The following is a 15471-nucleotide window of genomic DNA, read 5'->3' as shown; positions in this document are numbered from 1 at the left end:
TAAAGAATTAAAGTGTTTTTTAATTATAAAAATGATTTTGAGCCAAGCTTTGTCGAGTAGTGCGTGTTTGAGTTTGGCTCGCTAATAAAGATCGCATACTCAAGCTTGGCTCGAGCTTGAGACAAGCCTAAAAACAATGTTTAAACTCAAGCTCATGAGAATGCCAAAGAGCTTAAGCTCGGCTTGGCTTGACTTGATTAATTAGTCAAGTCAAGCTTGAGTTTAATATCAAGCTCAAACTTGAGCTTAAGTCAAACTTTTTAGCTTGGGATCCAAAAAAATTGCATTATCAAATACTTATATCACCAAAAATCAAGTAAAATAATAATAATAATAATGGGTAGTGGTAAGTGGTCTCATGTGGACTATGTTATTATTAAGATATATATAATGTCATAATAATGAGCTTATCTAGTAAACATATATCAAGCTATAAATGAGCCTAAGCTCAGCATGTTTTGTATCGAGCCCTATTATTCATGAGCTTGCTCACAAACAATTTTCTTTGCTTGGGCTCGGCTTGTTTATCAAACAAGTCTAAAAATAAAGCTCAAACTTGGCTTATTTATAAATAAACGAACAAGAACGAGTTTTTCATAAAGTCGAGCCCGAGTTTTTCATGAACAATATGGTTCGTTTACAGTCCTAATTTTTAAAAAAAATGTCAAAGATTGAGTACTAAATATGTAATTCAACTTAAATATAATTGATAAATTAATTGTAGACTCGTATACAAATATCAAGTACTGAAATGTAGAAACTCTGATGCAATCTGCAACAAAGGTTGCAAAGTGTTTGGCATGAACTTCCTAGCAAACAAAAAGCACATAGAGGTAGTAGCATTGCCATTATAGGTGCAGTTAGTACCAAACCTTATTTGATTCAAGAACTCAATATTAACAGCTTGCCTGACAAATTTTCCTGGGTGTGGACCAGTCTTAGACCAATCAACCCAAGTGATACTCCTATTCGAGTTCTCCTCTGGGCTCAGAATGTTCACTATCGTAGGAATATAGTGCTCATCCATGTAACATGGAGGACTGCAAAACTCACTAAATACAGGGTAGTACTTCTTGTCTGATATAATATCAATCGCTAACTTGCGATTGACCTCAAACCATTGAGACCCTTTTCTCCAATCTGCTATAGAAATTGTTGGAAACATTTGAGGATTGTATCGACCACGACCAACTTTTCTTGGGTCATCATATGAGCCTATAAAGCTCTTATTGGAGCCAATGAGATAGTTATATATTGTTGTGAAGTTGAACAAAGGAATGCATGTCTCTGAGAGTAATACAAATCTTTCATTAGAGAGATCTAGTAGTGCATTAGCCAAGAGGCGCCTCTCTGCGTCAATCATTGTTGGTTTCCCCCATTCCACTGGCTGCAATAAGAGGGGAAAAAAAATTCATGTGACTTATTTAATTATTTTTCGATAGAGTTGCCTGAAATTTAAGACATTATATCTCTATTGTTAAATAATTTTAAATGAAGAAAAAGAGTGTGGATATGACCCATTATATCACAAATTCCTCAAATAATTATTAATTGTTATACTTTCAATTATTTCTGAGTGCTCCTCATCGGGAGTGTGATAGTGGTGCCAGTCATATCGTGATGGGAAAAAAATATTAAATATAAATCATGAGAAAAGGAGTGAACTACTTTTAATATCTTATTGCCGTTAAGTATGTTATTTTAATTGTGGTGTCTAGTCTTTGACTAAAGTATTCTAATCCCTATCCATGAGATACACAAAAAGTCTCAAAAATTAATAATGTGATGAATTGAACCTAAGACTTTTAGATTTACATCATATCCTAAACCAATGAGTTCACCACTCGTGTACCCCCTTAGGGGTAATCAAGTAACGCATTAATTGGTGTATTAGGATGCAATTTATTATTATTATTATTACATTAAATTAAATTGGGGGAGGGAGATCAAACGTTAACCTCTCGTCTTTAGGAATGCTAAGAGGCATGCCAACTGACCTAAAGATCATTGCCATTATTGAACACACTTAAAATATATGTATTCCACTTATTATGTTCAACGGTACGGTGCAAGAAGTTTCTTTTTTTTTTTTTTAATTATTAATGGGAGTTTGGGTAAATTTCTTGTCTAACACCCACCTTACTAGCCTTGGGTATTTTTTTTTCCCCCAAAGATGTACCTCGCATTTATTTTTTATAAATAAAAATTAAGTTTCTATAGTATTTAATATTGTATGAAAATTTGTATTCAGCTTTATGCAATCTTACATAACAGATAATATTTGTTTAAAAATAAAAATCTAAAATGTTTAAAATTCAAACACATTTTCCATTGTGTTAGTTCTTTTTCAGAATTCGTGAAGCTTTCACTTATACTTTTCTAGTAACTGCGTCCATGTTCAAATGTGTTAGATACATTAATGTTCAAGCCCAATTATATTATCCTAAGCAAGGTCCCAATCTATTATATTATCCAAATTCATAATCAGTATACTAATCACAAACGAAAAATATTAGAGGTATTACCAATTTTATTATCAAATAGATGTACATGTGTGATTATAAAAAATTAAAAAAAAAAATTAGATGTACGTGTGTGTTAAGTAATTTGGTTTCTGATTCTCAAAAAAAATAATAAATAAATAAATAATAATTTGGTTTCTATCAGATCGGACAAGATTCCTCTCCATGTTAAGTGAAATTTAGAGAGAGCATTTCACATTTAAATTTATGTTGTACATTTCATAATGTAAGTCTAAATACACACATTTAAAATTGTAATATTTAATATGAACTATGAAATTGATCTATTTGAAATTGAGAAGATCTAACCCTCTCTAGCAAATATCAGTTCTGCCCCCTGTTGAGCAGTTGACAGAAATGGCCTAACATCTATATAAGCATAAAACTAAACAAATCTTTTTTATAATTTATCTATTGGCAAGATCAGATTATATTAAAATGATCATTGCCAATTCAATAATGATGATATTAATTCTAGGATGAAGTTTTTATCAAAAAAAAAAATTCTCCATCTAAATGTCGACCTAAATGAGTATCTCTATAAATCGCATAACCTATTTAAGAATCATGAGATTTGTTTAAATTTTAGATGACAAAATAATTCATGTAAGCAAAATACACCTGAATAATTAATCATTTGAACTACCGTGTAATGGGTTCGAGAAAATCACTCTAACCCAAAGGAAAACTTTGTCTATAATTTCAATAATAAACTGAATATTAGTATAAGTAAAAAAACTCACCTTGCTTGGAATTCTTCTTCCATGGAAAACAGAACTTGCAGGGACAGATTCATTATATGACGGATGAGGGTGAACATAAATGGTATAACGACCTTCATAACCTTTAAAGAATTTCTCCCACAATGGTCCCAAAGGTATAGGCCCTTTTGTCAAGAACATGAAAGCAACCTTTGGGACATAATTAAAAGGGAACTCTCTAATACTTGGAACCATTGATGCTCGCCAAAACAACTCGTCATCATCCATGTTGTGCATGAGAGAGGGCTTATTATTGGATGCAATCCTACTTTCATTCGGTATAGTGGGTGGTAGTGGTGATGGTGGTTGTACAGCTATTAGTACTGGCTGCGGCGGCAGCGGTGGTGATTGTAGAGCTATTAGTAGTGGAGGTGGTGGTGATGGTGGTAATGGTGATGGTGGTGACTGCTCTAGAATTGTTGCTGATAACGATGGCAATGACAGGGTTGTTTGAATGTAGAAAGAGAAGGTTTTAAGGTACAAACTAGTTGTGATTCCAATGGACAAACCAATCACAAAGAACACAAAATAAAAGACATGTTTAAACGATAAATATGAATTCTTTGCAATCTTTGGAGACTGTTGCTGTTGTTCAATTCCCATTGATTAATCTAAAGAAAATGGTAGAGGGGTTGTCTCTAGAATAGAATAGAGAGGCAATAAGGAAGAACCCAGTAAGTTTAATGCAGGATATGACTAATTAGAACACTTTAACCGAAAGTTAAGATGGCATGCATGTGTGTTGGTCTGACCTTGGGTATGATGAAGTCGTTACTAGTAGCAGAAAAAGCACGAAACCTTGAAGGTGTGTGTGTGTGTATATATACACACAGAATTCGATGTTAGAACCGGTCACGATCGAATTATTTAAAACTATGGGAGCTTTATTTCTATATAGCTGTTCAGTGTAAAGTATGAGCAACCATCTCTATATTATTATTTTTCTCAAAAAAAATCTCTATATTATTATAATATAAACATTGTGTGAACCTATAGTCAAGTTGGTGTTGTGCTAATCAAAATGGGCAATACTTTCCCATCTACTTTTTTTTTACTTTTATTTTCATGTTTAAAATGCGGATATTTTAACGTCAATCATGAATATTTAGGTAAAAAATTGCCCACTACCACTATTTAGCAAAAAAAATTAGCAATCTATCACTGTTTTGGAAATATATAAGGATCTACCACCTTTTTGAAACTTGAGTTTGCCGTGAAACTCGAGTTCCAAAAACTCAAGTTCTTTGAAAAAATATACTTCAAATTTGCTGGAAAAATGTTGATGGTTCTCGAGTTCATAGAACTCGAATACTATGGAAAACTCAATTTTGTCTAACTCAAGTATCCAAAAAAGTGATAAATCTTTACATATTTTCGAAACAATGGTAGATTACAACATAGTTTGCAAAAATGTGTTATTTGACTATTTTCGCCGAATATATGGGTGTAAAACAGCTAATATACACTAGTTTAACATGATATTTTTCTAATTAAAATACGCGACTATTACTTCTTGTCCATCTGCAATTTGAGTACTCATGAGTAGACTTCAAAATTTTGACGTTAGAAATTCCACCAATTTGCTGACCATGTAATGGGACTTTGTGGACTTTTTAAGTTTTTTTATTTCGTCAATTTGGTAAACAGGACCCATGAAGTTAGATACCAATTTACGCATGGTTTTAAGGGGAGTGACAAATTGACAATTCCATGATATAAAGACACTGTTGGTCTTGGGACCTATATTATTATTTTTCTCAAAAAAAATCTCTATATTATTATAATATAAACATTGTGTGAACCTATAGTCAAGTTGGTGTTGTGCTAATCAAAATGGGCAATACTTTCCCATCTACTTTTTTTTTACTTTTATTTTCATGTTTAAAATGCGGATATTTTAACGTCAATCATGAATATTTAGGTAAAAAATTGCCCACTACCACTATTTAGCAAAAAAAATTAGCAATCTATCACTGTTTTGGAAATATATAAGGATCTACCACCTTTTTGAAACTTGAGTTTGCCGTGAAACTCGAGTTCCAAAAACTCAAGTTCTTTGAAAAAATATACTTCAAATTTGCTGGAAAAATGTTGATGGTTCTCGAGTTCATAGAACTCGAATACTATGGAAAACTCAATTTTGTCTAACTCAAGTATCCAAAAAAGTGATAAATCTTTACATATTTTCGAAACAATGGTAGATTACAACATAGTTTGCAAAAATGTGTTATTTGACTATTTTCGCCGAATATATGGGTGTAAAACAGCTAATATACACTAGTTTAACATGATATTTTTCTAATTAAAATACGCGACTATTACTTCTTGTCCATCTGCAATTTGAGTACTCATGAGTAGACTTCAAAATTTTGACGTTAGAAATTCCACCAATTTGCTGACCATGTAATGGGACTTTGTGGACTTTTTAAGTTTTTTTATTTCGTCAATTTGGTAAACAGGACCCATGAAGTTAGATACCAATTTACGCATGGTTTTAAGGGGAGTGACAAATTGACAATTCCATGATATAAAGACACTGTTGGTCTTGGGACAGACTGAAAAAACAATTTAAAGATAAATTTGATACTTAACCGTTTTGTTCGCCGGATGAGGCGGAATACGCTCTATAAAGCATTTTTGTTGAACTTGTATGTTAAGTTGCTTTTAGGGGAAAAAAAGTTCAATCTTTTGTTTCATAAGAAACGGAGTAACTTAAGCAAAGCATTCCTCTCCTAGGATTTAGACTTAAAGACAAAATAGTAAGCCCTGCCCAAGTTCTGATAAAAAGAACTTCGTTTTTTCCTTTTTTAAGATAGGTTGTTTGAAAAAATAGTTTCCATTTTTTATAACCATTTCTGAATAATATTTGAGGTTCCTAATATCCATTTTTGAATATGGATATAAGCTTTTAATTGGGGTATATCTAAAGAGATGGCAAGCTTCAGTTTTTTCTTTTGGCTGGATCTTAGTCCTCTTTTGGGAGGAGGGAATGAAATAAAATAGAAATAAATAAAAAGAATAATTTTAGAATATCCTTCATTTCACTCATTTGGGAATTTTAATAGAGGGGATAAAAAGTTCATTCTCTTGTTTGAGAATTTAAGTGGGAGGGAATTAAATAATTAAGAGAGAACACTCATTCCTCTCTATTCCCTTAAAACTGCAAATTTTCATTCCCCCGAAATTGAGAGAAATGGGAGGGAATGAAATTAGATTTAATATTTTTCTAAACTAAAAATCCCAAAATGCCCCTATATATTCAACCCTTTAATTTAAAATAAGAGTCTAATAGTAATATTGTCATAAAATGATTCTATTTCATTCCCTCTGTGTTACTTTCAAACAAAATTACTTATATATTGTATTCATTTTCATTCTTTTCCATTCCTTTATTTTAAAACATTCAATTAAAGTTATCTAATTTCATTACATTCCATTCTTTTCTATTCATTTCCCTTGGTTAAATACATTTCATTCTATTCCATTCACTTTCATTTCCTTATGAACTTCCAAACAAAGCTTTAGGGCGAGTTATTTTAGTCACGATGTGAAAATTTTGTTATCTAACCTTTGGGCCAAATCGGCGTTTAGGGAACCTCTTAAATGTGTCAAACCTCGTCAGAGCGCTTCTCTGATGAAGTTAGGTGCTTTTTCTTCATCATAGAGCAGAGCAACCAATGTCTTTTACTTGCCTGAAAGTGGCCAACGTGTGATTTATCTCATGGATCCTCAGATTTTTTAAGTGTCTCAACCCATTTAGCAAAATCCATGCTCTGGGTCCATTAAAAAAATAAATAAATAAACCAAAGTAAACTCAATTGTACTCTCCAACCACACCCCTTAAGTCCCCGTTAAATTACATGGGCTTTGGCCACGCATAAAAGAATAAAATATTTTACAAAAATATGTATAGCTGTTCCAAAAATAAATAAAATCCCAAACAAAATTAATGTTTAAATTTCCTCCCCCAAAACAAAAGTCCCAAATACAGATTTAAGACAAGGTTGGTTCGGGTTCGAGAAACCGGCTCAGTTTAGCACCGGTTTTTGGGTTAGGAAAGTGTCAATTCTAGACTTTCGACTTCGGTGGGTTGGGGGATGAGGAGCAAATAGGTGAAGAAAGTCAAGCCTAGGTTTAGTGCGTTAGGGAAACAGGAAACATGGCACAAATGCAGGGGAGAACCTAATTATATGATCCATGCTAATTACTATTACTATGCAACATATAAAGAGAGACACCAAGTTAAGCATTTCATGAAACTGTATCTCGGACTTAATTCTATATGCTAAATTGTATTATCTTATCTGACTTCAAAATTGCTCTCTAATTTATCTATATGAGCTTGTTGCTATGATTGAATCCTAATTAACATGTTACTTCATTATCCCTACAAATTAGACTTGAATAACAACAAAACTGTTCAATAGTTCTGATCTTCTAAATCCTGATTGATTAGCAAGATGAAGTGAACCTGTAAGTGAATGCTGAGGATTCCACACTCTCGGCGAAATCTGATTTGGCTTGGCAAAATTGATACATTAGTTGAAACAAATCCTGATATTGAAAACAATCTCTAAACCAGGGTTTGCTTTCCTTTTAATAATAACAAAAACAATACCTCATAATATTAGTTTAGTTCTTACAAACATAATTGTTTTTGTGTTTTCAGACAAAGTAAGCTAAATTTCTTAACAGAAAAGGCCAATTCATTCAGGCTTTGAACAAACTAAAGATTCAACTGAGCCAAGCTTTACCTTACTCCACCTGAATGGCTCAAAATACACAATTTTAGTTTATTCATGTCCAGCTTATTCTATCAGAGCCAAAGTACTCCAAACATAAATGTCTGAATTCTAAGCAAAATACAGTTCAAACATAACAAGCATCATATCATACAAACATTTAAGTCAAACTACAATTTTGATCCTTAAACTACGCAACAAATTTCAATTTCATCCCAAAACTATCAATTGTTTTAATTGAGTTCATAAAGTTCTAAAAACTTTTCATATAAACAACATTTGCTAACTTGATAGATAGTTTTTGTACAATCCTTGACTTGTGATGATACATTGTTTGGATGCTCCATTTTATTTCCCATTATGGCTGAACCTAAAGTAGTGCTCAAGAGTTTTTTTTTTTTTTTTTTTTGGTAAATACGGATTCCACATTAAACTAAGAAAGTGAAACAAGGCGAGAACTAGTCATCACCAAATTATCCATTACAAACCCGAGACAGAATAGGGGGGGGAGGGGGGGAGCAGAAAAAAGTCAAAAACAACAAAATCCATATCTTGGGATCTTCCCAGATTATCATATACATGTCACTTACAAATGACAATTACTGATTTGACAAGTCAAGCCAAGTAGCAGAGTCTCATAAAGTAAAAATAAATGAAAATACATGGTTATAAAATTTTTACAAAAATAATAATATATTTTGTCCTCCCTTAACCTTGATTTTTTAATATCAGTAATCACCAACAATACTGGCAACGTAAGGTGAGTACCATTGAAACTGAATTAAAACAATCAATAGTTGATGGATCACATTGAGATCAGATGGATAGTTCAGGGATCAAAATTGTTTTCATTTCACGATTCAAAAAGCAATATCAGAATTATGAGAATCTAAAAAATTCAGTTCCGAAGTCAAAAGGCAACACCAGAATTGCAAGAATCTAAAAGTTCATTTCATAAGTCAAAAAGCAATACCAGAATTGCAAGAATTTTTTCACACAGATTTTTTATCATATACAAAATTTCTTCCTAGAAGATATCAAGAGATTTCGCGAACCCAGCATGGTATTAAAGGGCTATTGAGTAACAAATTTTAACCTGAATTAGGCACTGCTTTCAGGTTGAAGTAACCTAAGGCTAACGCTCCAAGGTTAGTCAGTAACTCACACTTTGTGACTCAATTTATGTCTAGAATGAACCAAGAATATGAATAGAAGATAATGCAACCAGAATTCGAGATTCAATGATATTTAAAATACACCTAGAATACAAATTGGACAAAACTTAATAAAAATTTATAATTGATCATGAGTTCTTTGTGCAGGTCCACTACTTCAAAAACTTAAGACATATCTTTTGCCAAACTTAGATTGCCAGACAGCAAGCCATTACAAACAAATACAGCAAAAGTTTGATACTTTGATCCCTCTCTGTCTTTCTCAATCCTCTATTTTCAACTTATGCTTTTTTGTTGATTTGATTGGGTGTGTAACTTGTAGGATTTGAACACCACACCTCAAGAAGAGAAAGCTCCAAGATTGCAAATTTCCAATTAACATTAATGGAAAAGAATTGCAGTAGTTATTCAATTAATTCAATAGGCAGATAACCAAGAATAGGAAGTGAAAAAAAATGTGTAAACATCTCCAAAATTCCTAATAGTATTGACATGTTTAGGTAGAAGGTTATGTAAAGTAAACATTTTGTATAAATTTAACAAGAAGCTGTATATCCTATTTATTAAGAAATCCAGGATATCCCTGTTAATTATGCCCTGGTCTGGTGAAGTATGCTATATAAATCCTAAGCCAGGCATTGACTACATATGATGTACTAGATGAGGCAAACTACCCCACCTAGAAAAAAGAAAACGAAGAAAGAGGGCATATGGAAAACCAGGTTCAACTTGACTTAATCAAACTTGGCCATAATCCCAGGTGATTGGGTTTGGCACTTTGGCTCCCCAAAATTTTTCCCCGAACTAGTCAGGTATATATAAAAATAAAAAAAGACAATTTGGCTACAAATAAAAAAATTAACATGGCTATATTTTGAAAATGAATCAGAAAGTGTGCCAGTCCCATTTAATTGTGGTAATACTCTATACCACTATATATTATTTTTGTGCTTAGGGCAATGACACAACTAATGAGGTTTTGAGGTGCATCTATTGCTGTTTAAAAACTAGGGCAAATTATACTTTAACACCCTAAACTATACACCATATTATACTTTACAACTTAAACTATTTGAATGCACATTTGGCACCCTAAATTATTACACTTATTACACTTTGCACCCTGATGTTAGTTTTACCGTTAAGTTAGATTGAAATTAATAGCACATGACTTGTACATGATTTTTGCTTAGGTGGCACATTGCTTAAAGACAAAAACACCATCTTCACAAAAAATTAAAAACAAAAGCTTATTTCATTATGGTACAAGTACAGATCCAATAATTTCCACTGAAAAAATATATACCATATAGAACCCATAGTAATAGTATATTTAGCATGTGATATTTTATTTTAAAAGGAACAATAGCGATGAGGTGCCATATCTGCTAAAGGTCCCTTAGTGGCTAATAGTGATGAGGTGGAGATTTTAGCTTGTTGCAAGGCCATTGAATTTGCTATGGAAGCTGGCTTTACAGATCTGGTCATTAAAGGAGAGAATACTAATGTTATGAAGGCCATTACTGATTATGGGTCTCATGTATCTAGATTGGGTCATACTGCCCTTGATATCCAAATGCTCATGCAGCGTCTGCAATGGAGGTCCTTGATTTCCATCAATGATGCGTGAGGGAGAGAGAGCTGGAAAAAATAAGGAAAATTTTTTGTTTTAAATGATTGTGAAGATGGGTATTTTTGTTTTTTAATTTTGTTCCACCCCAGCAAAAATAATGTGTAAGTCATGTGCAATTAATTTATGTCTAACTTAATAGTAAAACTAACGTTGTGGTGCAAAGTGTCATAAGTATAATAGTTTAGGGTGCAAAGTTTGTATTCGAATAGTTCAGGGTGCAAAGTGTAATCTAGTGTATAATTTATAGTGGTAAAGTGTAATTTCTCCTAAAATCTATAAAATACTTAATAAATGAAGTCCATTTATCTTAAAAAGAATAAAAGACTCCTCATCATGAAAGCAAACAAGAATTGCAAAAACAGCTCAAACTAAAAACATAATAAGTAAGAGAAAGTTAAAAACTTAAAAGCTCATAAAGAATTCTTCCACACTACTACTAGACAGCAGTTAAATGATTTTAAATTTGAAATTTTACTTTGAAGAAATTCACTTTGTGTAACATTGGAAAATAAGGCAAACCCTCATCCAAAAAATATAAGGCAAACCCTCACCAAAAAAATAAAAAAAGAGTGTAAAATCTACAACAGAACTGACCTCATCGCTCAAAGTGGTGGAATATGAGGGAGAAAAAAGTTGAGTGACAGCTGATCGCAAATAATGATTCCAGGTCATTAATGCTACAAAAGAAAATCTGGAATTACTGGTGTTTCTGAAACCACGTTCAAGGGCACATCAGCTCTTTGTCGAGTTTTGTGCCTAGCATGGCGATGACTACTCTTTTTCTTCTCTTTCTGACCATTTTCTTCCCTTTCCTCCCTAATCTTTCCTGGACTCTTATGTCTTCTCTCTTTACCATGAGTACGGTGTTTACTTCTTCTTGAACTTGGATTTTCACGGTCTAGCTTTTCTGCATCACCCAAATTTTCATTCAGTTCGGAAGAAGGATCAATGATTAGCTTTTCCTTCCCTTTTCTCTTACTTGATGACTTATCAGAGGGATTACTTCGTGATGTAGAGGTTTTTGTGTCACTTCCCAAAAGAACTTCCTGCACTGCACCAGATAGCGAATCATCCTTTGGACCTGGCCTCTTGGCTGAAACAGGTACAACATCTCCATCCAATTTCACCACTACAGGCCTAGGCTTTGCCTGGTTTGGCCTTTTCTTTGACACAAGTAGTTGCTCAGTAAGCTTAACTAGATCTTCAGTGTCATTATTCTGATTATCCTGCAACTTGGGGTCATTGGCAGGTGGATAATCATTTGCTACAATGTCATTTTTCTCTGAAGTAAGATAGTATAACCCATGCCGCTTACGGTGTTCAGCAAGTAGAGACGTGGCCTCACTTGGTGGTTCCAATTCTTCTTTGCTTTGGAGGTCAGGGAGAGAAGCACCAACCCCCTCCTCATAATGAGTACTTACCAGAGAAAATGAAATTGATGAAGGTAGTTGAATATCACCACAGATCATGTCCAAATCATTAAGATTCTCCTTAAGCGCTAATCCTTCTGGTATAGGAACTCTTTCCTGAGCACTAACTGAGACTGGACCAAGCTCCTCCGAAAAGGCATCACTCATCAGTTTGATGATTTTGGAAGATTTCATCTCTGCACTATTCAAGTTTTCTTCATTCTGCACTAAGCTCTCAAGGATTTCTCCCTTAATCAACTCAATGAAACATAATAGATTCCTCACTCTCTCCAGTATTTCTACATCATGGCTTCCTGTAAGTGGGCCCAGAGCCAACTCTATTAGATTTAATTGGTTGACAACAGCTTCATATGTGAAACTGTTCTCTGAAGTAACAGGTGTAGATGTCTGACCATGACTAATAGTTCTACCCCCACCATTTCCTACAGAAAGCTCTTCAGATGATTGATTTGACACCCTTGGGTTGAACACTTCATCCTGTTCACTGTGAGAATGAGCTTTAAATGTTGCCAAATCAGAACCCTCAGGCATTTCCCTCTTGGAGGCTAATTCAGAAAGTGCCGAAGTATCAGGATATGAGGAAGCAGTACTTTCCCTTTGTAAGAGGTAAGAATGTAAACAAAAGATTAATACTTTAAAAGCAGACTGGATATATATTGCCCTTATTGATGGTGGCAAGAGATTCGTACGAGGTTGTAACAGTGCCTCTATAAGTTCAAACGGATTCCTTGAGAACTCAACATACTCCCCTGACACCCAAGCAGCAGCAGATAATATCCTATACAAGAAATGGTTACTAAGTAATGCAGGATCAATTAGCAGATCACGACCAACCCGAACAAGCTCTGGTCTAACATCCCTGACCCTCATACTGATATCAATTAGCTGATTCTCAATTTCATCCCCCTGTTGGCAATGTAGAATCCTCGACATTTCTCCAAGAAGCGACACATACCAATCAAAATCATTAACTATCTCATACAAATTTCTAGAACATGTCGACAAAATGGACCCCAGAATCTCATTGCAAAACTCTGGATCAGATTTTAAAGCATAATTCACCAAAACCCTGCAAATTTCAACCACATTATTTTCAGAAACCATTGCCATCACAAGACGCAAGGACTCACGCTTGATATTAGGATCCTCATCACTCAACCACTTAATTACTACCTCCTTATTCTCCAACACAGCCCACAAGTGCTTCGGAGCAACAATCGAAAGTGCATTCAATCCAAGATACCTAAGATTCGGATCATCATCTAGCAACAACTCCCGAATCTTCACAACCGCAAGCTTCACCGCTTGTTCATACTCACTCAAACTACTCACCACAGTCCTAACACACTCAAACATCAACGACTTAGCTCCAGTCCTCCTCATATGCTCACAAACTGGCTCAACAACCCGCTTCGCCAACCTTGGCTCCAACAGCACCAACTTGGTGAAAATCTTCAACATCTTAATCAACACCCAATTGTTCTTAGAATCAACTAAAATTCTATAAAACTCGGGCGCCAATGGAAGATACGATTTGGGGTCATTAGAAGTGAGTTCACAAAAGACCCCAACAACCGCAGACACAATGTGAGGATCGGTACTATCTAAATTCTCAACCAAACGCTTAAAACAGACCTTTACAGCATCTGGGTATTTCTCGAAAACCCTCAAAACAAGCGCAATCGCTTTCTTTCTCACGAAAATCTTAGTACTTGACAAAAGGGTGAAAATCTCAGGAGTTAAGTCTCTACAAAGATCAGTAGTGGCAATTCTAGACAGGCATTCAAGAGCAAGACTTACCTCAAACTCGTTGTTTGGGTTGGTCAAATCTTTGCGGAGTTGATTGGTGATCAAGAGGAGCACAGGGGTGGAGTCGCTGAAGGAGAGAGAAGCAGCATGGTACCCGATTTTCTTGTGGGAAAAGCGAGAGGAAGACATGACTTCGACGACATGGAAAGCAGCCCACGACATGTCGAAGTGGTGGAGAGAAGAGAGGTAGGAGAGCTTTTGGAGTGCGTTGGATTTGGTGTGTGGGTCTGTGGATTTGATCTCGCGGCGGATCTCGTCGAGGGCTTTGGAGATGAAAGCGGACTCGCCGATGAGTTGGAGGCGGAGGCCCTTGATTAGGTCCTCTAAGGTGCGTTGGAAGAGTGTGTCCATGATGGAAGAAGTGGTACTAGCCATTGTCTATGGATTTTAAGGTTGATATTGGGATGAGAAATGAGATATGAAATAGCAAGATTTGGTGTGTGTGTGTGTGTTATCAAACTATGAAGAGATCATTGGTGAGAAGGGTGAAAATTTTTGAGGATGGGATTTTGGGTTTCAAGGAATTGTTTTAGTGTTTTTGATTTGATGATCTTCTTCTTGTGCTAGAGAAAGGTAATCATTGTTTTCTTCTCTCAATGTGTCTGTCTCTCTCTGGTTTTTTTTTTTTTTTTTTTGGGGTATGGGGGTAACTTTTTGGGTTTTGGGCCTATGGTGAGTGGTGGGTTTAATATGGGGACATGAACATATTATTTGGAGTTTGGGCCTTTGAATAGATTGGTGGTGAAAGGTTGAAAGGAGCCTCACATCAGGACAGGGCTCAAGAAATAAAGGTTCGGCCTATCAAATTTGGGGCAGATTCTTTTCTTTTTTGATAGGGTCAAATTCTATTTTAGTACTTGGAAATAAAAAATAATAGTTTATTTTAGTCATACTGTCATAGTAATCAAATGATTCAAATCTAAACTAGAGATTGTCTAGATTGGAGGGCTGATGCATTAGTGGTTAAAACTTTAAACCCTATGTTTATTAATAAACTCTCTTTTCTTTTTCTTTCTTTTTTTAACAGAAACGATAATAGACTTTATTTATGCAAAATCATATTGTACAATGTAAAAGAGTAAAGAGATACATTCTTCTAACCAAACAATGACTTCCTTTTTCTTTTTTACAACACTGGTCAATACTAGAGCAACACGATTATATCATAAAAGTATGCTAACAAAAATAAATTAGCTAAAACAAAATAACAATATAACATTATTGGAAAATTAAAAAAGTATATCATATGCCATCATTTTTTAAAATATAAAAAACTAAACACATTATTTGTGTAAATTATCTAATATTCAAATCATATAGTCTAAAAGTTTTGAAACAACATATATGATACAAGTTAGAAATAACTTTTTTAGCTTAATTACTAACCCAAAAGCATACC

General features: G+C 34.2%; 2 protein-coding genes across 3 annotated transcripts; both read right to left on the bottom strand.

The window, feature by feature from the left end:
• Nucleotides 1–731: 731 nt before the first annotated feature.
• On the bottom strand, nt 732–4033 carry LOC115962473 (glycosyltransferase BC10-like). The gene is made up of 2 exons (XM_031081317.1): nt 3266–4033; nt 732–1387 (listed from the first exon to the last, which is right to left on the bottom strand). Exons 1-2 carry the CDS (start codon nt 3884–3886, stop codon nt 740–742), a joined length of 1269 nt encoding a protein of 422 aa, XP_030937177.1. The 5' UTR covers nt 3887–4033; the 3' UTR covers nt 732–739.
• Nucleotides 4034–10061: 6028 nt separating this feature from the next.
• On the bottom strand, nt 10062–14675 carry LOC115963926 (AP-3 complex subunit delta). 2 transcript variants are annotated; one of them, XR_004085963.1, is made up of 2 exons: nt 11428–14675; nt 10062–10841 (listed from the first exon to the last, which is right to left on the bottom strand). XR_004085963.1 is itself a non-coding variant. In XM_031083169.1 (1 exon), exon 1 carries the CDS (start codon nt 14445–14447, stop codon nt 11511–11513), a length of 2937 nt encoding a protein of 978 aa, XP_030939029.1. In that variant the 5' UTR covers nt 14448–14675; the 3' UTR covers nt 11286–11510. The 2 variants fall into 2 exon arrangements, 1 of the variants encoding a protein (XP_030939029.1); XM_031083169.1 differs by lacking the exon at nt 10062–10841 and having other exon boundaries at nt 11286–14675.
• Between the last annotated feature and the right edge of the window lie 796 nt (nt 14676–15471).

The sequence above is a fragment of the Quercus lobata genome, chromosome 10 (assembly GCF_001633185.2).
Source record: "Quercus lobata isolate SW786 chromosome 10, ValleyOak3.0 Primary Assembly, whole genome shotgun sequence".
NCBI classification, from domain to species: Eukaryota; Viridiplantae; Streptophyta; class Magnoliopsida; order Fagales; family Fagaceae; genus Quercus; species Quercus lobata.
The sequence above is the reverse complement of the archived record's forward strand: the minus strand, read 5'-3'. Positions and strand labels throughout refer to the sequence as shown.